Source organism: Canis lupus, chromosome 19, assembly GCF_048164855.1.
Source record: "Canis lupus baileyi chromosome 19, mCanLup2.hap1, whole genome shotgun sequence".
Lineage (NCBI taxonomy): Eukaryota > Metazoa > Chordata > Mammalia > Carnivora > Canidae > Canis > Canis lupus.
The window spans coordinates 57,804,676-57,827,728 of NC_132856.1; the positions used below are offsets into that span (position 1 = coordinate 57,804,676).

Consider the following 23,053-nt stretch of genomic DNA (forward strand, 5'->3'; position numbering starts at 1 on the left):
GTCAGAGCCGGGCGAGGGGACAGGGGGCCCCCCCGGGGCAACTCAGACCCCAGGGCGGCCCCGGGCGAGCCCCGCGGGTGGTGGGCGCCCCCGCACCGCCCACCCCCACCCACCGCGCCCAGCAGGAGGAAATAAGCCAGAGGGGGCCACAGCGTTTAGGAACAAAATTTATTCCAATTTAAAACAGAATTCATTTCAGGAGAAAGATATGAAAAGTCCGCTTCCGTCAGCTACCTCTGGATTAAGGGGTCAGGGCCCCGCCACGCTGAGCGAAGCCTGCCGCCCGCCCGCCGAACCGCGGCCTCGGCCCGGGAGCTGGGCGCCGAGCTGGCGCCTGTCCCCCAGCGCGCACAACAATACATGCATCTCAAATGACAAAAGGTTTAAAAACAGTATTTTTATATAATATTCTTCTTTAAAATAGGTTAAGGTTTCAACCGTCTGAAATCAGGACTGTGTAATGTACAAGTATCACCAGAGGCCGAGGCGGAGGCCAAGGCCGGCGCCCCCCGCACCGCCGCTCGGGCGCTGGTTCGGGACCTCTGGGGGGCCGGGGGCCCCGGCGGCGGCTCTGCCTCTGCTGGGGGCCTGACACAGTGGGAGGGGGACAGAGATCCCCAGGGAGGACGAGAGAAACCAACCTCACACAACGGGCGAGGGGCCCCGGCCCCCCAGGCTCCCGGCACTGGCACAGGACGGGTCTCGGGCCCCCTGGGGCGCACACCACCGTCCCCGCCCTCGGGTCCGGGGCCCTTGGGGTCCCAGATGTTGGGGGGGCGGTGGCGCTCCAGCCAGGCTTTGGCTGTGAGGTGCTTGGCACACTTCTCCCTCTGGAAAGAATACTTCAGGCGCCCAGGCCCGCATGCTCCTGTCACCGCCCCCCAGGCCCAAAGACATGGAGATGCCCACCTGCGAGGACCCCAAGTTCCCTGGGCAGGCCCGCCGCCAGCAGCACCATCTGCTCTGGCATGGAGGGTGCGCCCGGAGGCTGCGGCACATGCCCTCTCGTGTAGACACTTGGCACAAGGGCCCTTTGGGTAGAGACCCCAAGGGGAAACTGGCACAGAAAGCTGCCCCCCCCATCATTCTGCCCCCACAGAGGGCTGATGGCCAGGAATGTAGCCGCCCCACCCCAGAGAGGCTCCCTGTGGTGGCCACAAAACCCCTCCCGGCTCGGGCCCCCCTCAGCAGCAGGGCCTGTGCGTCAGGAGAGCGGAGGGAGGCGGCCGGACACACGGGACCGGCATCCGGGTGGATCCCGACTTGTTTCCACTGTGTTGCCGGCCCAAACACGCAGCGGCCGACGGCGACCACGCAGCGTCCAGATGTGGTGGGCGGGTCCAAGGCATCACTGGCAGTTCATTCCCGCTACGTTGTGCAAATCAAAACAAAACAAAACAAACCCACAGAAAAACACTGTAGTGCTCAGTCCACATCGGATGAAAACGCCACTGCCCCCAATAAGCAGCCCCCGCTTGTTCCCACCCCCACAGCCCCTCAGAAGGAGGGGTCCAGGCAAGGCCCGTGGCTCTGGCTCAGTGCGCGGCCGTGGCCGTGGCCAGGCCTGGAAGCCACCCGGGGACGCGGTGCCCGCTCCCGCCGGCCCTCCGTGGCTCTGGGCAAAGTGCGCTTCGTGCTGCGTGCTCACCTCCCAGGGCGGGGAGGGGGGGACACAACAGGGAGTTTGGGGGCAGAAGGGATAGGAGTGGGAGTGAGGCCTTGCGCCTGGGGCCATGCCTGGTACCACCACAGCGGGCGACTCCCCTCTCCGCCTCTCGGGGACACACCTGAGAATATTCTGAAAACGTCCCCACCCCACTCCCACAATTTTCAAATTGGTTTCCAAACAGAACAAATTAAAAGCGACTCCCAATCCCAGAGGCCCTGCTCGTGGCTCCCCGGGTGTAGCAGGCACCCTCGGCCCCTCGGGGGTGTCTGGGCAGCAGCCTGCGGGAGGCAGGGGAGCCCCCAGGCCCAGGGAGCCCACACACTGTGTTTTGTTTCCTCACCAAAAAAAAAGAAAAAAAAAAGGTTAGGCACTTCCCAGGGCGGGCAGCGGGGGGCGCCACCCACCCCCACTTCTTGGAGTCCGGGACATCAATAACTTAGGGAGCGAGCGGGAGGAGAGGTCACAGTCCCCAGCCTCGGCCAGGAGCGCAGGAGGGGGCCGCAGGAGGGGGCCGGCGGGTGGCTCTGTCCCCGCTGAGCGCCGGGGGGGCCGCCGGGCCCGGGCACCGGGGCCTGCAGTGGGGGCGCGGTGCGCTCATGTGTCTCGTCTCTGCTGCTCTTGTTTCCTTCTTTTCCTTCTTTTTCTTTTTTTCCTTTTTTTTTTTTTTAATAGAAAAAAGCGAGCCACAAGTCAAGGCCAAGAAAAGGCGGCCTCGCCGCTGACACAGGTGAGAAGGTGCACGAGGTGTATAGAAAGAAAGACGTACGTCCCCTGATAACTGTGAAATAAAAACCATTTGTTAAAAATATGAAAACAAAATCAACTCGTCTGCGGGCAGAGCCGGGCGGGTGGGGCGGGCAGAGCCGCGGCGGGCTCGGCACCGGAGGCAGGCCCCCGCCCGGCGGCGGTCCCTGTTCCTGGGCGCGGCGGCGGCGGCCGGGTCAGACCAGGTTGTACTCCTTCAGGTTGAGCTGCAGGATGGTGTCCTTGACGGCCGCGAACACGAAGCGGATGTTCTCCGTGTCGGTGGCGCACGTGAAGTGCGAGTAGATGATCTTGTCGCTGTCGGGGTTCAGGTCCACAAACATCTTCAGGATGAACTCCCGGGCGGCCTGGGCGTCCCGCTGCGGCCCTGGGGAGGCGGAGGCAGCGGCGGGTGAGCAAGGCCGGCCTGCACCTGCCGAGCAAGCGCACCCCCGAGCATGGACACACGCCCCCCCCCACCCCCAGTGTGCACAGACACCTGCCGTGCACACACTGACACTCGCCAGGTGCAGACGACGTCCACTGAGGGTGGGCCCGGTGCCGGCCAAGCAGAGGCAGCTCCTCCTGCCGCCCCCCGAGCAAGCCCCAGGCTGACACCACCGGCCTGGAGGTGAGCTGGGGGTCTCCCGAGGCGGCAGCTCGGCCGGCATCAGGCAGCCTCCACTCTGGGCCCTGTTCCCCTTGTGGCCCCTCTGCCTCTCTGCCAGTTGCAGCCCACATCAGACACCCCCACCACCTCCAAACTGCGCCGACCTTCCTGCCCGGCCCCATCTCATCCCATTGTGTTACCACATCCCCCCAAACACCACCACTGAATGTACACAGGTGCCCACACGCACGTGCACACAGCCTTATGCTCCCCTGTGCACACCACACATGGGCACAGCTGCTGTCTCCCGGGGCCTCAGCCAGGTCCTCGATGCTCCTCTACCAGCTGGCACCGAGCTGCCAGGGAGGCAGTGGCCAGGCCCAGACTGCCCCAGGGTCCTGTGTCCCGAGAGACAGCAGCTCTGGCTGGTGCTCACATGGGAGGGGGGCCAGAAAGGAGGTGAGGATGGTCAGCGCTCAGCCTTCTGTAGAGCTCAAGCTAAGTGAGGAGCAGAAGAGGGTCCCGGCTCACCCACTCATTCCCAGGGCCTCGCTCCTCCCCCCTCAGGCTGTAGGCAAACAGGGGGCCAGGTCTGGGGGGCAGTGTCTCCGTGCATCCCCCCTGGGGCTGTGCACACACCACCAGGCATCCCCTCCCTGAGAGGACACCCCCCCTTGGGACACAAGGGCCTCTCCGTTGGTCAAAGGCTGGGGGACCGTGAAGCCATCAGCGCTCCAGGAAGCTCCCCGGCCTACACTAAGTGTGCCTCCATCAGGGGGTGCGTGAAACGCCCTCCTCACCCCAGCCGCCAAATCACAAAGACATGGAGGCCCAGGAAGCATGAGGGATGTGCTGGAGGCGCCTGGCCCTCCCCACCAGGACACGGGTGCAGAGGGGCAGGGACCCCACTCTCTGCTCTAGCCTCCCCACCCATCCCTCCATCCTGGCTCACCATCGAACTCGGGGAAGTAGTCCACCAGGTGGGAGTGCAGAATCTTATCCTCCAGCAGGTCTTTCTTGTTGAGGAAGAGGATAACCGAGGAGTTCTGGAACCAGGGGTAGGTGATGATGGTCCGGAAGAGGGCTTTGCTCTCCTCCATGCGGTTCTGTGGGAAGAAGGAGGTGGGAGGATGGAGGATGGAAGATGGAAGGGGGGTCCCCCCAGGGCCCCAACCCACACAGCATCAGGAGGACCCAGAGGTGCAGGGTGGGAAGAACACAGAGAAAGGTGCCTCACCTCGTTGTCCGACTCCACCAGCACTTGGTCATATTCACTTAGGGCTACAAGGAACATGATGGACGTCACATTCTCAAAGCAGTGGATCCACTTCCTCCGCTCTGACCTCTGTCCTCCCACATCCACCATCCTACAGGAAACAGGAACCCCATAGGGCTCAGCACCAGGGTCCCTCCGATAAAACCCTTCCACCAGCATGGGCCAGAGACCTGCCAGGGCCCCCAACACTCATTGGAGCCAGGGGAGCCCGTCCCTCACATCGGTCAGAGCCAGGAGAACACGATACACACACTGGTGGTGCTGCATCTGCACCTGCCCCTGAAGGAGACATCACGACTATGGGGGTCCCAGAACCCAAGCACTTGTAGGGAGCATGGGACCTAAGACCAATCCTTGGACCTCCTATCTCACATCTGGAGACCCACCCTCTCATTTGGGCAACGTGCACAAATGCCCACCAGAGTGCTGTCTGGAACACAGGAAACTGCCTTGGTATCTGCCACAGGGAGACCAAGATATATTGAGGACATCCACGCAGTGGACACGCCTCGGCATTGCAAGGGGGCGGCTCGGAGAGTGACACGCTTCCCCTGTTGCCAGGAGCAACAGCAAGTAGCACAGTTTCCTGTCCTACACAAGAAGCACGTGCAACATAACAGAACTAACAACAGGCTCCCAGGCACAAGGAGGTAGCTGGTGGAAGGGAGCAGCAGGGTGGAAGGGAGCAGGGGGGTGGAAGGGAGCAATAGGGTAGAAGGGAGCAGCCAGTAGAAGGGAGCAGCTGGTGGAAGGAGAGAAGGAGAGCAGCTGGTAGAAGGGGAACAGCCAGTGGAAGGGAGCAGAAGGGTAGAAGGGAGCTGGTGGAAGGGAGCAGCTGGTGGAAAGGGAGCAGCTGGTGGAGGGGAGCAGCTGGTGGAGGGGAGCAGCTGGTGGAGGGGAGCAGCAGTGTGGAAGGGAGCAGCCGGTAGAAGGGGAGCAGCTGGTGCAAGGGGAGCAGCCGGTGGAAGGGGAGCAGCCGGTGGAAGGGAGCAGCTGGTGCAAGGGGAGCAGCCAGCAGAAAGGAGCAGCCGGTGCAAGGGGAGCAGCCAATGGAAGGGAGCAGCCAGCGGAAAGGAGTAGCCAGTGGAAGGGGAGCAGCTGGTGGAAGGGAGCAGCTGGTGGACTCAGCACAGGGGTTTGCCACTGGCTACCTGTGAATTCCCTCAGTTTTCTATGATGAACAAAAATATCATCATTTAAAAGGATGACGAGCAGGCAAGGACAGTGGCCCTTAGGCCCCGAGAGGGCAGGGGTCCCGCGGCTGGGCCCCTCCGGGGCTGCAGGGTCAGGGGACTAACACTCAGGATATTCCTAGGCACCGCCAACAGAAATGGGGCCGCCTGGCGGAGCTTTCAGAGGAGACTCCAGGAAGCACAGGTGGGTGGGAGACGTGCCAGGATGACACTGAAGGGACAGGAGGGTGGTGACAGCAGGGTGGTGACTGGCCAAGGGCCCCGTGCGAGGCTGCTAGGCCCAGAGCGACAGCTGTGGCCCGTCTGGGGAATGCCATCGGGGCCGACGGGACCTGGGGCCACTGCCCTTCCGGAGCATGAGGCCTCCCCAGTATGGAGTGGGTCTCCACACAAGGTTCCCCGGAACCGGGCCCGTCTCGTCACACATTGGGACAGTCAGGGGCCAGGCCACAAGCTCAGTGCCAGCGCCCCAGGCTGCCCCCATGGGTGCACAGCCGCCCCGGAGGGGCACCGCTAAGGAAGGGGTGGGCTGGCAGAGAAACGGCAGTGGCAGGCAGGGGCCCGCGACAGAGCAGAGTGCAGACCGGGGAGGAGGCACCGGGGAGGTGGGGACAGGTTTCCAGGCAGAGGACATGGCAGAGAGAGGTTGTGGCGCAGTCAGGGTGAGGCCACGAGACGCCCTGCAGAGGGGGCTGGGGGGCGCTGGAATCCAGAGGCTACAGCCCCATCAGGGGTCCCATTAAAAAAGAAAGAAAACTAACACCTTGAACCCTCACGGGGAAAATGTGCCATCAGACTGCGCAGGGTGGAGGCCACCAGCCGCCGAGGGCTCCCGACAGAGGACAGAGCCTGGGGGGCGAGAGAGCGCGCAGAGGGCAGGGAGGGGGGAGGGCTGGCGGCGCCCCCGCTCTCTCCTCGGGGGGGTCCCTTGCCAAAGGTCTCGGGCCAAAGAGCACCCCAAAGCACACCTAGTGGTCCCCTCGGGTGCTCCTCAGAGCTGGCGCTCCGAGGCCGAGGAGCAGAAGGCCACAGCCAGTGACAACTGCCACAGCTGACTAGGTCTTTGGGACGCCCGCCCTGGGTGGCATCACCTCCTTCCCCAGCGTGAGCCTACGCAAGAGGAGTGGAGGGCATCACCACAGGGTGGGGACGGCGCGGGGGGGCTCCCAGCGGCAGACAGCCCCCCCACCCCCCGGCCCGGCCCTCGGAGCGCTGGGCTGAGCAGTGTCTTCCAAGCTCAGTGCATCCAGAACCTGCAGACGTGACCTGCCTCGGGAGCAGAGTCGCTGTAGATGTCATCAGTTAGGATGAGGCCATGCCAGAGCGGGATGGCCCTATCCCGTCACCAGTGTCCTTACAAAGAGAGGACGTCTGGACATGGACACACGAGGGACAGGCCACGTGACCACGGAGGCAGAGATGGGGTGACGCGTCTACAAGCCGAGGGATGCCCAGGATGGCCGAGGACCCCCGGGAGCCCGGAGGCACAGGGGACAGCGCCTCCTCCCAGCCCTGCCCACAGCGATCCTCGGCCGCCCGCCTCTGGAGCCGGGAGAGAAATCAGGCCCGTGGTTTGAAAGCGCCCACGAGCGGTCCTCTGTCGCGGCAGCCCCAGGAGACACACGCTCGCCCTTGCCGCTTGGCAGCTCTAGGTACACCGTGACCTCGCGGAGCGGCGGGCCGTTCCTCAAGGATGGCACCACATCTACTCCGGCCGCACAACTGGGAGGACTGGGCCCCCAGGGAGAACCCCCCCCATTCTGCCAACGTGCCACCAGCCACCGCGGGCCCCAGCACCGGAGCCCGGGAACCATCTGTCACCCGGCTCTCGGCACAGGTCCCCAGGGCCGTCAGGACCTCTCCGCCGCCCCACAGCCCACCCAGCTCTGGCCGCACCTCCAGACCACCTACCCCATCTACACGGGCACCCTCCCTCCTCCACGGCCCTGTCACAGAGGCCCCCCGAGGAGGCCCTCCCCGCCAGGCCAGCTCCATCACCGCCCGTACCACTACTGGGACGTGGCTCACCCCGAAACTCGGTGGCAGTTATTTATAAGCCTTCTCCCATCCTGGGTTGGAAGCTTCCCGAGAGCAAAGACTGGGACCGGGTGAACCACTGCTGTCCTCACAGCAGGTGCAAAGGTGCTGGGGTGTGAACGGCCCCCACTACAGCGCATGGAGCCGCCCCCGGGGCGCCAGGGCACAGGTACCTGAAGATGATGTTCTCCAGGTCGAAAGGGTACTCGATGATGCCAGTGGTGGGCACTCGGACCCGCAGCACATCCTGCTGGGTGGGCAGGTAGCCCGAGGTGGCGATGCGGTCCACGTCGGCCAGGTAGCTGCAATACAGCAGGGACAGGGCTGCTCAGGTCAGCATGCAAGGCGGGGAGGGGACAGCCCGGCCACCACGGTCCCCCTATGCAGCCAGAACAGGCCTGGCACCGTGCGTCAGCAACAGGGGCACAGCGGCTCCAAAGACTCGGGACGAGGCGGACCTGAGATGGGACAGAGGCCTCCTCGCCCCTGACCGGGCTCTCAGGGCACAGGGAGCCACAGGACAGATGTCAGGTCGGCGCTGGGGGCCTCGCTCCTAGAGCTGCCCCAGAACACCTGCTGCGGCAGGAGGAAGGGGACTGGCCAGGCCCCAAACGAACCGTCTCATTTTAGCGCAGGGGCAGAGTCCACGGCAGGTGCTCCACGGCCCTCCGGCCCGGCCAGGCGCCTGCCGTGAGCATCTCCCGCCACTCCGGCCATCTGTCCCGAGCAGCGAGCCAGCATCGGCCTGTGCGCCCGAGAGCCCCCGCGCCACAGCCCCCGTGTGACAGCCCCATGCAGCCTGGCTGGGGCCCGAGGGGCAGGCGCCCTACTCACTACTTAGCGGAGTCCGAGAGCTGATATTCCCGCCTCCGGTCGTAGCACTCCTGAATGCCAGGGTCGTCCCACAGGGTCTTGATGGCGTGGACATACCGGTGCTCGAAGGTCGTCACCTTCTCCACATCTACCTCGCGGATGAGGAGCGCGTTGGCCTGGAGCCGGGCAGGGAGAACATGGGCTCGTCAGGGGCTGGGCCCCCGGGGTGCCTGATGGGGTGGGGACCACTGACCCCGTCAGGCACGAGCTCAAGTCAAGAAGGAGCCCAGTGAGCAACAGTGGCCGTCCCTCGGGGCGGGGTCCCCCGAGCAAAGCCTGAGAATCGGGCAGCTCCGGGGCTAGGCCCTGCCCGGTGCAATGGGCCCCAGTGTTGGGGTGCTGCTCTGGGGGGCCAGGAGGTGGGACCGGAAGCAAAAACGAGCAGCAGGCTCTTTAAAAAATGGCCCAGGGGGCAGCCCCGGGGGGCTCAGCATTTAGCGGTGCCTTCAGCCCAGGGCGCGATCCTGGAGACCCGGATGGAGTCCCGCATCGGGCTCCCGGCAAGGAGCCAGCTTCTCCCTCTGCCTGTGTCTCTGCCCCTCTTTCTGTAGCTCTCATGAATAAATTTTTTTTAAAAAATTTAAAAAGGGGCCCAGGGCTAGACCCAGAAGAGAACACACAGAGCAATGGAACACACACCCCGGCCAGATGCTCCCCGTCCCCATCTCACCGACGAGGCGAGGGCGTCACCTCAGAAGCCTGCGTGGTCTGCACCCCCTTCCCGGCACAGGGCTCCTAAAACCCCAGTGATCTCTGAGGGAGAGTGGGCAGGGGGGGCAGGACACCAGCCAGAGGCAGCCCCCAGGGGAGGGGGCGGGAGGGGCTGCAGGTGAACTGTCACCAGCAGCGTGATGGAGCCCCTGAGACCCCGTGACCCACGGGGCCTGGAGACCCGCTGGCTCCTCGGGAACCAGGCCCTGGGCGATGCTCCAGACACACACACACACACACACACACACACACACACGGGGCACACGACTCTGGAGCCTCTGCATTTCTCCTCCAGCCGCTCTGTGTGCCCGCACCAGCCACCAGCTGAGGGACTGGGGAGGACACACCCACAGAAGCCTAAATGGGGACCGAGGGAGCCCTACTCTGGGCTCTGAGAGCCAGCAGGCTCCTCGTGGGCTGGGGAGCCGCCTCCGAGTGGTGCTCTCCTCCCCCCACAGCCGTGGCCTGCAGCCCTCGGCGGCCCCTTTGTCTTCCCCTCCGTCTGCCCTAGAGAAGCAGACAGCAGCCCCGGAAAACCCCACTGCCGATGCGTGAGGATCACGGATCCGTGAGCTGCTTCTACAAAAGCCCAGACTGTAGTATTTCCAGGGTTGCGGCCCATCCCTGCCGCTGTAGCAAGGACGATACGTGGGTAGGCGCAACACGTACCAATAAAACTCTATTTACAAAAGCGGGCACAGTTGGCGACCGTTGTTCTAGGTGCTGACGGACATCGATGGTCCAAACGCCGGCCCAGCTAGACCACGTGGGCTGGATGCTGGGGAGGGCCTCCGTGGAGCAGACCGTACAAACCCAGACTCAGAGGACAAGGGGCTCCAGCAGGCCCCCGACCCAAGGCCGGGCCATGCTGGGGTCCCTGATCATCTGAGAACCGGGGTAAAGGGGGGCAGGTGCCAATCGCAGACGCAGCAGCATCTGGCCGACTGACCTTGTTAAGCCTCAGAGCAACCGGATGCACTTAAACCACACTGCATAAACATGGACTCCTGTGCCTTGTGCTAGCCCAGGGCAAACTTCCGGGGTTCAATAAGAACCCCCAATACTTCTACAAAAGGAAAGCCAAGGGAGGCCATCATTGAGAGCCCACTGGTGCATGGGTGGGGGCTGCTGCAGCAAGGGTGAGCCAGCAGTTCCTTCCAAGGGCAGACCTCAAGCCACCCTGTGACCCCCTCCACCCCCCGGTCACCTGGGAACACAGCCTGGAGAGTGACAACAGGTGCACACAGAACCTGCTCATGAAGGTTACAGCAGCATGACTCACATGCACCAAACACTGGAAACACCCCAGGTGGCCATCAGTAGATGAGTGGACACACATTGTGTCCCTCAACCATGGGCACATCCCCCAGCTGCAAACAAGGGCGAGGCGCCCACTCGCCACCCTAGGGATGGACCCTGAGCCCATGACGCTCAGGGAGGGAACCAGACACAAGAGGCCCCATGGGGTGTGAGTCCACGTGTGTGACACATCCAGGACGGGCTGCTGCATGGACGGGGAGGGAGCTCGGGGGACCGGGATGTGTGTGTGGGGGGGTGACGGCTGAGGGGACGGGGTTGCCTTTTAAGTGATGAGAATGTCCCCAGACTAAACACTGGTGGTGGCTGCACAGCTGCGTGTGTCAGAAAGCACTGAACTGCACGCTTTAAGGGGAGACCTGCCCGGCGAGTGAATTTGGTCTCAATAAGCCATCACTAAAGAAAAAGGAAGGGAAGCGCCCCACCCCCGGGCTCCCCCAGAGCATCGGATGCGGTGTGTGCGGGGCCTGCGGGGCCTGCGGGATGCTGGGCCGACCGAGGGCCGAGAGCTCGCACTGCGCACCCTGGGCCAGCTTCCGCCATAGGACAGGGTGCTGGGGGCGCTGGGGGCCACCCCGCGGGAGGGCTGAGGCATGGCAGGACACACCAGGGTGCAGGGGCTGGAGGTGGCGGGTCCTGACCTGACAGGGAGGGGAGCCAGGCCATGCTGCGTCCCCTGCACCTGCTGCCACGGCAGCCGCCCCCCGACGGCACCCAGGCCTCACCTTGTTCTGCTCGTACTTGTACAGGATCTTTAGCGTCTCCATGGCGCGGATCATGGCCTGCATGGCGGTGAAGATGTTCTGGTACACGAGCTTGGTGAAGCCCCGCTTGTCCTCCTCCGAGTAGCCCGCACCATGGATGATCCGCATCTGCTTGATGAACGTGCTCTTGCCGCTCTCGCCAGTACCTGCAGAGCAGGGCGCGTGAGCACAAGGCGGGGCCCAGGCCTGTGGCCCCAACGCCGAGGGTCATGGGGTGGGTGGGAGGGGTCAGAGCCCAAGAACTCAGCCGTCAGACAGGGTGTGGGACACAGCTGGCCAGCGGGCGGCCACTCTGCGAGGGGCGTCCCCTGTGTTACCTGGGTCATGCGCCCAGGCATACGACCCTCTACAGGATGGGAAACTGAGGCTCAGCGTGGGGAGCTGTGGGGTCTGCAGGGCACCTGGCACCAAGCCTGAAGCAGGCGGGAACCCTGAGCATCCTGTCTAGTCACACAGCAGGTGAGCGGCCCCTACGCGCACCAAGTAGCCCCGAGGCTGGCGAGAGGCCCAGACCGTGAGCCTCCGCCGGGTGCCGCTGCCTCTGTGACCACTCAGGCGGACCACCTACAGCTCCTCTAGGCCCCACACGGCGCACCCCACACACGGCACCAGCCCCGTAGGACCTTCCCACGCCCACTGGGGACACCAAACCTAACTTGACGTCTCTGTGAACCCCCAAACCACACTCCTCTCCTGGGGGACCCGCCAGGCCCAATCGTCCTCTGGGGCAAGGGTTTGGTTTCTGAACGGCGGCCAGAGTGGTCTGAGGACGGAATCTGTCCCCACAATGATCCCCAAAAGCTCCTTCCCCAGTAGCAGTGAACTCGTAAACCCCCACTCAGCATCACGCCACCTGCTGAGCACTCCACACTCAGCCAAAGTGACCGCAGCACCTGGACCAGTCCAAGCCCCGTGGCCCACGCCCACGCAGACGGCCCCCAGGTCCCCCTCAGCCCAGGCGTCCACTGCCGTCACCCCGGCCCACTGCCCTGGCGCACATGACATGACACCTACGCGTCTCCCTTCCCCTCCGCAAGCGCTGAGGGGATGCGGGGCTCAGCGGGCTCTCCCAGGGCAGCATGCTGACCCCCACCTCAGCCTCGAGGGATCCAAAGGATCAGAGAGTCACCTGGAAGGCCATCCAGACAGGGCCACGGGGCCGCTGCGCCCTCATCCCCACTCCAGCCCGCTCGGCCCGATGCGGCCCCGGGTCCCCTCGGGCGACAGCCTCTCCTGCCCGGCGCAGGGGCCAAGCAGCGGGCCTGCCTCCTCCGCTGGCTCAGCCCCCACACACGGCCAGCAGCTGGGGAGGGGATGCCCGCAAACCTCGCCTCACCCCGCAAAGGCTGGAGACCATCCCCTCCCAGGAGCACAGGCTGGACTCGGCCACTCGCCTCCAGCCAAGAGTAGGGCAGAGGATGGGGTGTCACCTCTGAGACCAGGTCATGAGGGGCACAGCGGGTCGCTCCGCACTGGCGGAGGGGGACGGCAGGGGACACCGCCATGCCGGGAGGACACTCAAGAGCGCTGGGGAGAGGCCGAGGCAGGAACGGGCTCCTCCAGCCTCGGCTGACATGTGCTCCGCAGCCTCGCGAGGACCCCGAGCTGCACGGCCAGACTCCTGACCCCGCGGGGTGACAGCCTGTCGCATGAGGCCACATCGTGGGGCGACGTCACTACACGGCGAGAGAGCCTCCAAGTGTAAGAGTGCACTGCCCCCAGCGGCCACCTGGTGCCCCCCCAGACTGAAGCCCCGGAGCCTCCTCCCGGGGCCCAGAACCCCCAGCCCTGCCCCTGCGGCTCCACCACCGGGTCCCCCCAAGTCCATGCACTGGCTGAGCGGCGTCCCCAGGCAGATGCCGCCCACTCACACCCGCAACGTGGCCTGTGCTCCAGAAAGCTCCAGCGCCCCACAGGCGGGCACCCTTCCCACGCTCGGAGCCACGACTGCAGCCCGAGTGGGGAGCCTCCCTGCCGGGGTTTACGGCTGGCCTCCTCGATGGACCGGGGCCTCGAGACGTGTCCACGCTGTCCCGCAGTCCGGAGGCCCTCAGCCGCATCCGAGGGGCTGACCACACTCGAGGAGACCCGAGCCACAACCCCACGTCACGAAGCAGGGGCCTTGGCTGCAGCACCCTTCTGGTACTTTTGCCAACTGCCGCAGATCCTTCCGGATGAATAAAACAACTGTGGGTCCATCTTCAAGGAAGGCGGTTACCTTCACGCCGGCCCCCGTCCTTCCAATTTCAAACAACTCCCCTCTGCCACAAACGTGACAAGAGGCCACCTGCTCCCTGCGACCGACACCCGGAGAGCTCCGGGGCCAGGAGAGTGTGCGAGGCCGTGTACACGAGCCCACGCAGCCCGGCGGGATCCACGCTGCTCCCTCACCGCAATTTCTGATGTGGTTTCCCCTGACCAGGGTCAGCCCCTCGGTGCTGCTGACACCAGGCGGAGGCACTCTCTGGGGGTGGACCCAGTGAAAATCATGCCAGGGCAGAAAGGGACCCGCCCCATGCCAGCTTTTTAAAAACGAACTCAAGGCAGCTGGGTAGCGCGGCCGGTCACTCTTGGCTTCAGCTGGAGGGATCGAGCCCCGCGCCGGGCTCTGAGCTCAGCGTGCCATCAGCTTGAGATTCTCTCTCCGTCTCCCCCTGCCCCTCCCTGTCCCCATCATGTGTGCACACTCTCCCCCTAAGATAAATAAATCTTTAAAAAAAATAATGAAGGCAAAAGAGACCCGGCCCCCCGAACCCTGGTCCCCCGGAGCTCTCCAGAGGCCGTGCAGACATCAGCATGACACACGGCCGCGAGGCCCAGGAGGGGATGGGGGGCATGTCTGTGAGGGGACCCCTTGAGGCTGGGCCAGGGAGCAGCCTCACGTTTGGCAAGACGCTGGGCCATGGCTCAGGGCATTCCCCTAAAACCAAAGCCTAAAATGTGGGTTCAGCCCCTGGAGATGTCAGGGAGTCCTGAACCCAGGGCATGGCCGAGGTCCCTTGGGTCCCTACCAAACCCCACTAATGCCCCCTCACAGCCGAGGAGCCACAGCCAAGACCGCAGCCCGGGCTGAGCTCCAGAAGAAGCAAAACCCGCACAACGAGGCACCGTAATGTGGTGATGGACGTGCTAACTAACCTAACTGCGCCCATCGCTTCATGCACATCGGTGATCAGATCATCAGGCTGGACCCCCTTGACCTTACACACCATCGGGCAGCCCTGGTGGCTCAGCGGTTTGGCGCCGCCTTCAGCCCAGGCCATGACCCCGGGGTCCTGGGATCGAGTCCCACGTCAGGCTCCCTGCATGGAGCCTGCTTCTCCCTCTGCCTGTGTCTCTGCCTCTCTCTGTGTCTCTCATGAGTAAATAAATAAAATCTTAAAAAAAAAAAAAAAAAAAAAACTTACACACTATCAACATCAATCATGTGTTAACAAGGGCCCCCGGGGGGATCAGTCAGTGAAGTGTCTGCCTTCAGCTCAGGTCGTGACCCCAGGGTCCTGGGATCAAGTCCTGCATCGGGCTCCCTGCTCTGCAAGGGGTCTGCATACCCCCCCCAGCCTCTGCCGTTTCCCCTGCTTATAGTCTCTGTCTCTCTCTCTCTCTCAAATGATTAAAAAAATCAATAAAGCCAAGGAGGAGTAGCAAAAAGGAACCACATGGCCCGCTGTCTGGTGTGCCTGGGAAATGGGGCGATCAGTGGCCTCCCCTCCCAGGGCCACCAGCACTTTGCCAGGAAGGACAGAGAAAGGCAGGTGTGGAGGCGGCGGGTGCAGGGAGGTGAGGCTGTCGGAGCAAAGTACGCGTGTCTCCCGTGGTGTCTGCACTGGGCCAACGTCGAGAGCGGGAAGCCCGGGGGCCAGGTGCAGAGACGTCACGGGCCCTCTGCCCTGGCACACGCCAGGCCCACTGCCCAGGAGGCGCCGGGCCACCACAGCGCCCGGGGGGAGGCAGGCAGGGGGACCAGGCTCGGGGCAAGGCCGAGCTGGCCAGAGCAACCCAGGTTAGTTTTCCAGATGCCCTTCCTGGGCCAGCTGAGCCGCTGCCATGTCTGTCGCCCGGGAGCTGGGACTCGGGCCCGTGACACAATCCCTGGCCCCGGGAAGCGCTACACACTTGACCCGATGTGCACCTGCCCAGAAGTGCCTTGGGGGCAAGGCCCGCCTGGACCTGTTGGCTGGTCCTCAGCCTCCCACGGGCCCTCTCCTGCCGACCCGCTCAGGCCCTGGGCCCGGTCTCCAGCCTCCAGCGCGGCCTCAACCCTCAGCCACGCTCCCCCTAAAGGGGGCTGGTCTCACAGGCCTTGGCTGCAAAGCCTTTGACGGCTGCCACCGGGAGAGCAGGAGGCCTGCCTCGCTGCACCCACAGAGCCGCCCCAGCACCTGCCAGCCATGCAGGTGCAGCTGCCCTGGCCCCAGGAGCTCAGTTGCCTGCCGGAGCGAAGACCAACGTCCCCTCCAACGCCCACAGGTGACTTCCAGGGCAGCTTCCCCCAGATGTCCCTCGGGCGCAGGCAGACGCTGACAGCAGTGGCCGGGCCACGGTGCGGAGCGCTCCTCAGCACTGGGAAGAACCCCTGGCAGACGCGCAGCAGCCCGACAGGGCCCAGGGGACCATGCCCAGCGGGAAAACCCAGTGCATGGCACGCAGAGGCCTGGGGGACACGGGGTGGGGGTCGGGGCCGGGGGGCGTGGAGAGAAGGCTGGCAGGAGGGTCCCTGCGGTGAGTAATGAAATCACACCACCTCCCCAGCGGGAAGCGAGCGACTTCAGGTCCCAGCCGTGGGAGGCCTCAGGTCCACGTCCGGGGGTCCCCTGGCCGGCCCACTGCTCGTCCTCTCAAGGAGCCACCCCAGCACAACTGGAGCTTCCTTCAGAGAGACTCAATTTCCTGGCTTCCAGGCAGTGCCCTACTCATTCCTCCCTTGTTCCGTGGGGTCTGCTCTTCCCCGTGCGTGCACGCTGCGCGGGGCTCAGCCCCCAGCCCCCAGCCCCCGCCCCCGCACAGGCCGCTCACAGAAGGCACCACACGAGGCTTTTATGAATGAACAGGATGAACTGGGCTCCGACCCAACATGCTGGCCCCGTCAAGCAGCCCCCATGGTCCTCCCATCCCCAGGCTGGGCAGGGGGCTCTACTGCTTGTTACTCCAAGAGCGGGGAGCCCCGGGGGAGCAGCCCCACGGGGTCAGATGAGGCAGGCTCCCTCTGGGCGTGTTCTCTCATGTCACCAGCAGGAGGGCTGAGTCCACCCTATGTCCAGCTGAGCCTCGGAAGAGGGGGAAAGCAGAAGCCCGAGTGGGAGGACGACCTGCTGTTCCGCCCTCCCTGGGGGCTGAGATCCAGGAGGGGTGCGGGGGGAAGGGGCTCCAGGGCAGGAAGGATGGGGCTTGTCTCGTGGCCCCAGGACTCCAGGTCGGCCACTGAGTCCTGGGCGCCAGGAGCAGGCAGGCGGGCTGCCCATGACCGGGGGTGACGGCAGTGAAGCCAGGAACCCCCAGCACCCCCCGGGCCCGGGACTCCTGGAAACCCAACAGGGACCTCGCATGTGTGGACACGTCTGAAATCGAAGATGGACAATGACCTCGCCCCCGGGATGGAGAAAATGTAAAATGGCACCACACACCCCTACTCACTCATTCATTCGGTGACAACTATCACCACAGCCTCTGGGGAGGTGTCAGAGAGCACAGAGGGTTGGGGGCTCCACGGCTTCGGCGGGCGCTCCCGCGCTGCCAAGGGAGGCAAGCCCGATGCCCGAGCGGTCAGCGGGCCCCCGAGGGGCAGGCACGGACCACCCGCCGCTGCGCCACAACGCCCAGTCACCTGAGGCCCAAAGGCGGGACTGGCCGTCCCTGGGGACTAAGGGGGTATCCTTCAGTCACACTGCTGTCCCCAGCGTGCTGAGTCTCACCGTAGGCCCTCCCGGGGCACCCTGATAGTCAGGACGCCGTGAGCCCGGTCCCGCCCGGGCAGCTCACTGACCCGTCCTCCACGGAGGCGCGGATGAGTGGACAGAGGCCGCCAGGGCCTCAGGGGCCCCAGGTGCCTCCGCGGACACTCCTGCCCCAAGGGCCTCGGGAGCAGCCCAAGCCCCCCCCCGCCCCCCCCACGGAGCCCCGGCCCCGGGCCAGCCAGCACGAGGGCGGGAAGAGGGCAGTTCCCGCCGGACCCTCCTCCAGGGTGTTTACGCTGCGCCCCGTGCACCCAGCACCACCAGCTGCTGGCAGGGAAGGTGACGGGGCGCGAGCGAGGCTCCCCCACCTCTGAGGTCCAAGCTCCGGAGAGCCGTGCCTGTGAGCCAGGGGCACGGGGACCCGCCGACGGGGCGGCCGGTGTGGTCGGATACAGACAATGCTGGTGGTGCCCCCCGACCCCCGCTTCACATCGCCCCCCCCACCTGACCCTCACGATCATCCTAGGAGACCTCCGTGATTATTTCCACTTCACAGAAGAGAAAACCCAGACTCGGGGAGGTCAGACAGGGACAGAAACCCCACTCCAGCACTTTCCAGCTCAGTCCTGGTGGGGACGTGCACCCCCCAGGGCTGTCGCAGCTGCGTTCACACCCGACTTTGTGCAAAGCATCCAGGAGGGAAAGTAAGTGACGAGACAAAACAGCTCCTCTGCCTGCTGAGTGCCCGCCGTGTGCCAAGGGCCTTCATGGCATCCTCACGCTTAATCCTACAAAGTGTTTTGGGCCCCAGGGCCCCATCCCACTGGTTGGACGAGGATGTGAGGATGGGAGACACGGCCTCACCCCAAAACGAGCATCAGCTCCACGGGGAGCCCTCAGAGCAAGGCCCCCATGCCCACTGGCAGGAGGGCCTCACGAGAAAGGCAACCGTGAGCTGTCCCCTGGAGTCCCCGTCCACTCACAGAGCAGAGGGCAACATGCGTGGTGGCAACATTCTCATTTCTGAGGCTGGCAGCTCTGCCTCATGGGCCAGGGTGGTGGGGACCCAAAGGTGGGGAACAAGGAGACCGCAGGGCGGGTGAGCGGCCACACGCGGGACCAGGATGACTGCCCTGATGGCGGGCAGAGGACAGATACAGTGGGCACCCAGGAAGACAGAGAGGCTCGGGGCCCCGGGAACTGGGGACACCTGTGAGTGGTGGCACACACTGCCCAAACTGGCACGCCTGAGGCCTGGGATCCCAGTTCCATGGGCCCCCAGGTGAGCCCGGGTAGCGCCCCTCATCTCCCCTGCTGTCAGGGGGTCCGGGGGACCCCAGGCGAGCCAGCCACTGAGCCGGCTGTCCTCAGGTAACAGGCCCGCACTGCCGGCCCAGACAGCAGCACCCGGCAGGGCACCAGAGATGGGACCGCTCCTCCTGACTGCGTCCAGCTCCGTCCACCCCGCCCACCCGGGCTGAACTTTGCACCCAGCGCCATCTGGGACGCAGAGGGACAAACACCCCCGCCCCCGCCCCGAGTTCTCGTTTGAGCTCCGTCTGGCTTCGCTGCACGCCACTCCGCCACTCCACACCCGGTGCCACAGGCAGCGATGCCTGTGGCCGTGCTCCCGGGGCTGCACGGAGCAGGGCTCCACCACAAAAATATGAAAGTGAAACCTTTTGTGGTTAAATATCTAAGGCAGAACACTTCCTCACGTCCCACCGCAGCGACCAGCCGACCAGCAGGGAGGGAGCAGAGCCTGGACGCTCTGCCATCATCTGTGCGGATGGGCGTTCAGAGGCGGGCCCGGGCCCAGCCCCAGCCCCAGCCCCGGCACGGGGACACCTGGCGGCCACGCTCCAGGGCCCCACGGTTAGGGGGAGACAGAGCCTCGTCCAGGCACTGGGTCCTCCCGCTATGCGCAGGGAAACAGGGAGAGGGAGGGCTCAGAGCAGTTCTGGGCTCCCGCAGCTCGCCCAAGGGCCGCGCCCAGAGAAAGCAGACCCTTTCAGCAAAAGGAAATTTAAGGGGCATAAGGCACCTCCTGGGGTGGGTCAGGGGTAACCCAGGGGCGCACGAGAGCCCACCCACAGGTGCTCCCGCTGTCCTGGGCTGCAGGGGACGCAGCGTGACGACTCTGCCAGGAGCCAGTGGCCACGCTCCACTCTTCACCTCAAAGCACTGGGAGGCGCGCCCTTCCCACCAGGGCCACCACACCCCAGGCCAGATTCCGGGCCTTTTCACTGCCCTTTGGGGGCCGGCACAGCCGACAGGAAGCCTGTGGAACTGACCGCCCTGCTTTATTTAGAATCCCAGAGCCGCGCGGGCCCGGCCAGGCCAGCACGCTGCACCTCCAGCAAGCAGGGTTCCCAGGAAAGACCTGGACTTTCAAACAGGAAACCTGCCCTGAGGAATAGACAAGGGGCCTCCTCCATGGTTTTCTACCAAGTGACAGGCACACGACAGCAAAGGACTTGTCCAGAAGGTCATGGGAGGCAGAGGCCAGCGGGACCTGCCTGGGACCCCCGCCCCAAGAGCTCCGAACTGGGTCTGCAGCCCCCTGACCTCGGGGTTCTGTTCCAGCAAACGGGAGAACCATAGCGCGTCCTCGGGACGGCAGAGCCCGGGACTGGCAGGAAGCGTGGGCCACACAGCCGTGCCCTCTACCCCGTGCCCCAGCAGACAAGACGTTAATGAGAACACGGCCTGGAGCAACAGTGCCCACGGGGCCGGAGGCCGGCGCTCCCCACGTCCACGCGCACGTCGGGGACCGGGTGCACACACAGGGCTCTCCGCCGCACACACGAGAACACCCGCTTCGTAGGCAGTCGTGGAACAGTGGACAAGGCCACTCATGCTGACTACACCCCAGCTCTACCCGTGCACCCGCCGCCGCTGCCGTGTACTGCCCGGGGCACTGGGCGGGGGCAGGTCCCCAACGGCCGATAATGGGCCGATTCTGCCTCCAGGGCACACCAGGCAGTATCTGTGGCCGTCCATGGCGGTCATGACTGGGGGCGCTCCTGGCATCGAGTGGGTCGGGCCAGGGATGCTCCTCAGCCTAACCCAGCATGTGCCCTGCACCCCCACCGAGCAGGGACAGCTGTCCTCCCACCAGACCTTCACTTTGGACCTGCGAGCTCACTCCTTCCTCGTTTTCCTATCTGCCCCCCCATACTGAGAACTTAACGACCCCCTGAAACAGGTGCATGATGCCCCGTGGGGCAGGCGGGGGGCCGGGTGCCTCTCTAGGGTCACACAGGGCGGTGACGGTGTGGGACTGCAGACAGGTACTCCTGCTGCCGACACCCTCGCCCACAGGCAGGCACCAGACACATTCAGCAGGTGGCCCTGCTGGGTCTCCCAACCCAGGGAGACTGCAGACGCACACCAAGGCTGCAGAACCTCAGCTGCTGCCCTGCCTCCTTGAACCCCATCGTCAATCCAAACCTTGGGTGTTCAGGATGGGTGGCGGGGGCCCCTGAGGGGTCACGCAGCCCCCAGGCAAAGGCCGGCCAGCAACGTCGTTAACGTGACAATAACTTCTAAAGTCCCCCTCCCGTTATAAAGTCTGCGGCACACTGCAAAACCAGCCAGTGCCGCGCTGCCCCCCCAGACGCCCCTCAGAACCCACTGCAAGTCTCCCCCAAGCGCAAAGGTCGCTCCCTGCCTGTCTTTTCTGCAAAGTTGGCCTATTTGATACTGTCTTCAACAAACCAAAACGTGTTAGTAAAACAAACAGGGCCCCGTAGGGCCACTGCAGGCAGGAGAAGCAATGCATGCCCACCAAGACCTGGGGCCTCCCCCGGGGCCACCGACGGGGCTCCTGCACCTGCAGACCCGGCTCCCCTAAACCGTCCGCCGCCCTTGGAGCGCGCCCCTCCGTGACAGCGCCTCCGCCCGCCCTGGGCCCATCCAAGCTGCCTCCGCGGAAGGCGTTCCAACCTCCCCTGCAGTGCGGGAATGAAGCAGAGCCCAGGAGCCGGGCAGGGCAAGGGTTTCTGTTTTGTAAACGACCTTCCTGCCTTTGGCGGCGGAGTCCTTCAACAGGCCTCCCCTGGGTGACAGCACTTTGCCAACAGCTGGGCAGCCCGGCTCCTTACAACAGGTGTGCCCTGGGGGAGATGGAGACCCGGACGGACGCGGACATTATCTTCTCCAGGACGCGGCTCCCCCGCGGAGGCAAGAGGAGAGAATTGGCGGAGGGGGGTGAGCTGAGCTGAGCTGAGCTGAGCCGAGCGGAGCCGAGCCGGGAGGACCTGCGAACGCTCCTGCAGGGCCTCCACCCTGGCCTGCGCCTAAAACAGAAACCCTGAGGGCAGGAAAAGGCTGTCTCCGCCCGCGGGCGTGCACCCCATCCCGGAGGGAACCGGGTGGCGGAGGGGGGCACAGACCCTGCACGTAGGAGGGACGGGGCTCCACCTGCCGGAGCTGGGAAGGCCCAAGACAAGACCCGGGAGGTGAGGGGCACGGAGGGCCGGCCCTCGACAGATGCGGGCAGCGAGGGGCGTCCGGGCGGCAGCGCGGGGCCGGGGGGCAGGGGCTCCGCGGCCGAGGAGGGTGCAGGGGCGCCCCCCGCCAGGCCCGAGCACCCGCAGGGGCGGCCGCCGAGACCCCGGAAGCCGCGCGCGGGCAGCGCCGACCCGGACGGCACCGGCGGGGGCGCGGGGCGGGCACGGAGGCCCGGCGGGCCCGGCCGCACTCACCGAGCAGCAGCAGCTTGAGCTCGCGCCGGGCGTCGCGCTTGTCCCGCCGCAGCTGCTTCTCGATCTCGGCGTTGATCCGCTTGGACTCCTTCACCTCATCGCTGAGGCAGCACGCCATCATGGACTCCAGAGTCATCGTCCCGGCCCCGGCCGCCCGCCGGCCGCCCCCGCCGCCGCCGCCGCCGCCGCCCCCCTGCCCGGCCCTGGCCCTGGCCCCGGAGCCGCCCCGGCCGCGCCCGCCTGGCCCTCGGCGTTCGGCCCCCCGGGGCCGGCCGGTGCGCCTCGGCCGCCTGCGAGCGCCGGTCCCCGCTCGGCCGCGCACTCCCGCCCAGCCGCCCTGCGCCCGCGCCGCCGCCGCCGCCGCCGCCGCCGCCAACCGCAGCCGCCGCGACCAAGCGACAGCGGTGCGCAACCTAACCCGCGCCGGGACCGCGCCGACGGGCGGGCGGCGCGGCCAATGGGAGGAGGCGGCGGCCCGCGCGCCCGCTGAGGGGGCGGGACTAGCGGCGGCGCTGGGCGGGGCGACGCGCGGGCGGGGCGGGGCCTGTGGCGGCGGGCGCGCCCGCGGGTTAGGTTGCGCCGACGTGGGAAGGGGGACGCGCAGCCGGGAGCCGGGCGGGGCCGCCCGGGATTGTGGGAATGTGGCGGACTCGGCCTGCAGGCTCGGCCCCGCTCGGCCCCGCTCGGCCCCGCTCGGCCCCGCTCGGCCCCGCTCGGCTCCGCTCGGCCCGGCTCGGCCCGGCTCGGCCCCCCGCGAGAGGTGCGGACCCCGCCGCTGCAGCCGCGGCGCTGGCGAGGCTGGGGGAGCTCGGCGCCCCGCCACACAGTGGGGCATCGGCCCTCGCGGTCTCCCGGGAGGCAATGCCAGGCCGGAAACGAATCTTCCTGTCATCCGTTAAGCATTAAGGGAACGCCTCCTGTATACCGGGCCGGAGTCCAGCGCTGATGCAGCGCCTGCTCTGTGCCAAGCAGGAAACCTGCTATAAACCAGGCGTGAGCCGGCACCGGGCAGCGCCTGCTGTATGCCGGCCACGTACAGGGCGTTCGTGCAGGGCTGCTATCTGCCAGGATACGTGCTCCATCTGCGTTCGGAGCAGGCATTCATGGAGAGCCTACTGTAAGCCAGGCATTAATGCAGCACCTGCGGGACACCAGATGCGGCCCAGGCACCAGAGCAGCACCTACCTCCCCCCGAGGCACGGACCAAGCATTAAGGCCATACCTGCTGCATACCAGACAGGGCAAAAGCATTATGG

At 65.5% G+C, this 23,053-nt stretch overlaps 1 protein-coding gene across 1 annotated transcript; it reads right to left on the bottom strand.

Moving 5' to 3' along the window:
* Window positions 1-154: 154 nt before the first annotated feature.
* On the bottom strand, window positions 155-21,973 carry GNA11 (G protein subunit alpha 11). Its single transcript, XM_072787903.1, has 7 exons — window positions 21,798-21,973; window positions 11,156-11,340; window positions 8,364-8,518; window positions 7,703-7,831; window positions 4,261-4,390; window positions 3,976-4,129; window positions 155-2,801 (listed from the first exon to the last, which is right to left on the bottom strand). The coding sequence occupies exons 1-7, from the start codon at window positions 21,931-21,933 to the stop codon at window positions 2,611-2,613; spliced, it is 1,080 nt and encodes a 359-aa protein (XP_072644004.1). The 5' UTR covers window positions 21,934-21,973; the 3' UTR covers window positions 155-2,610.
* Between the last annotated feature and the right edge of the window lie 1,080 nt (window positions 21,974-23,053).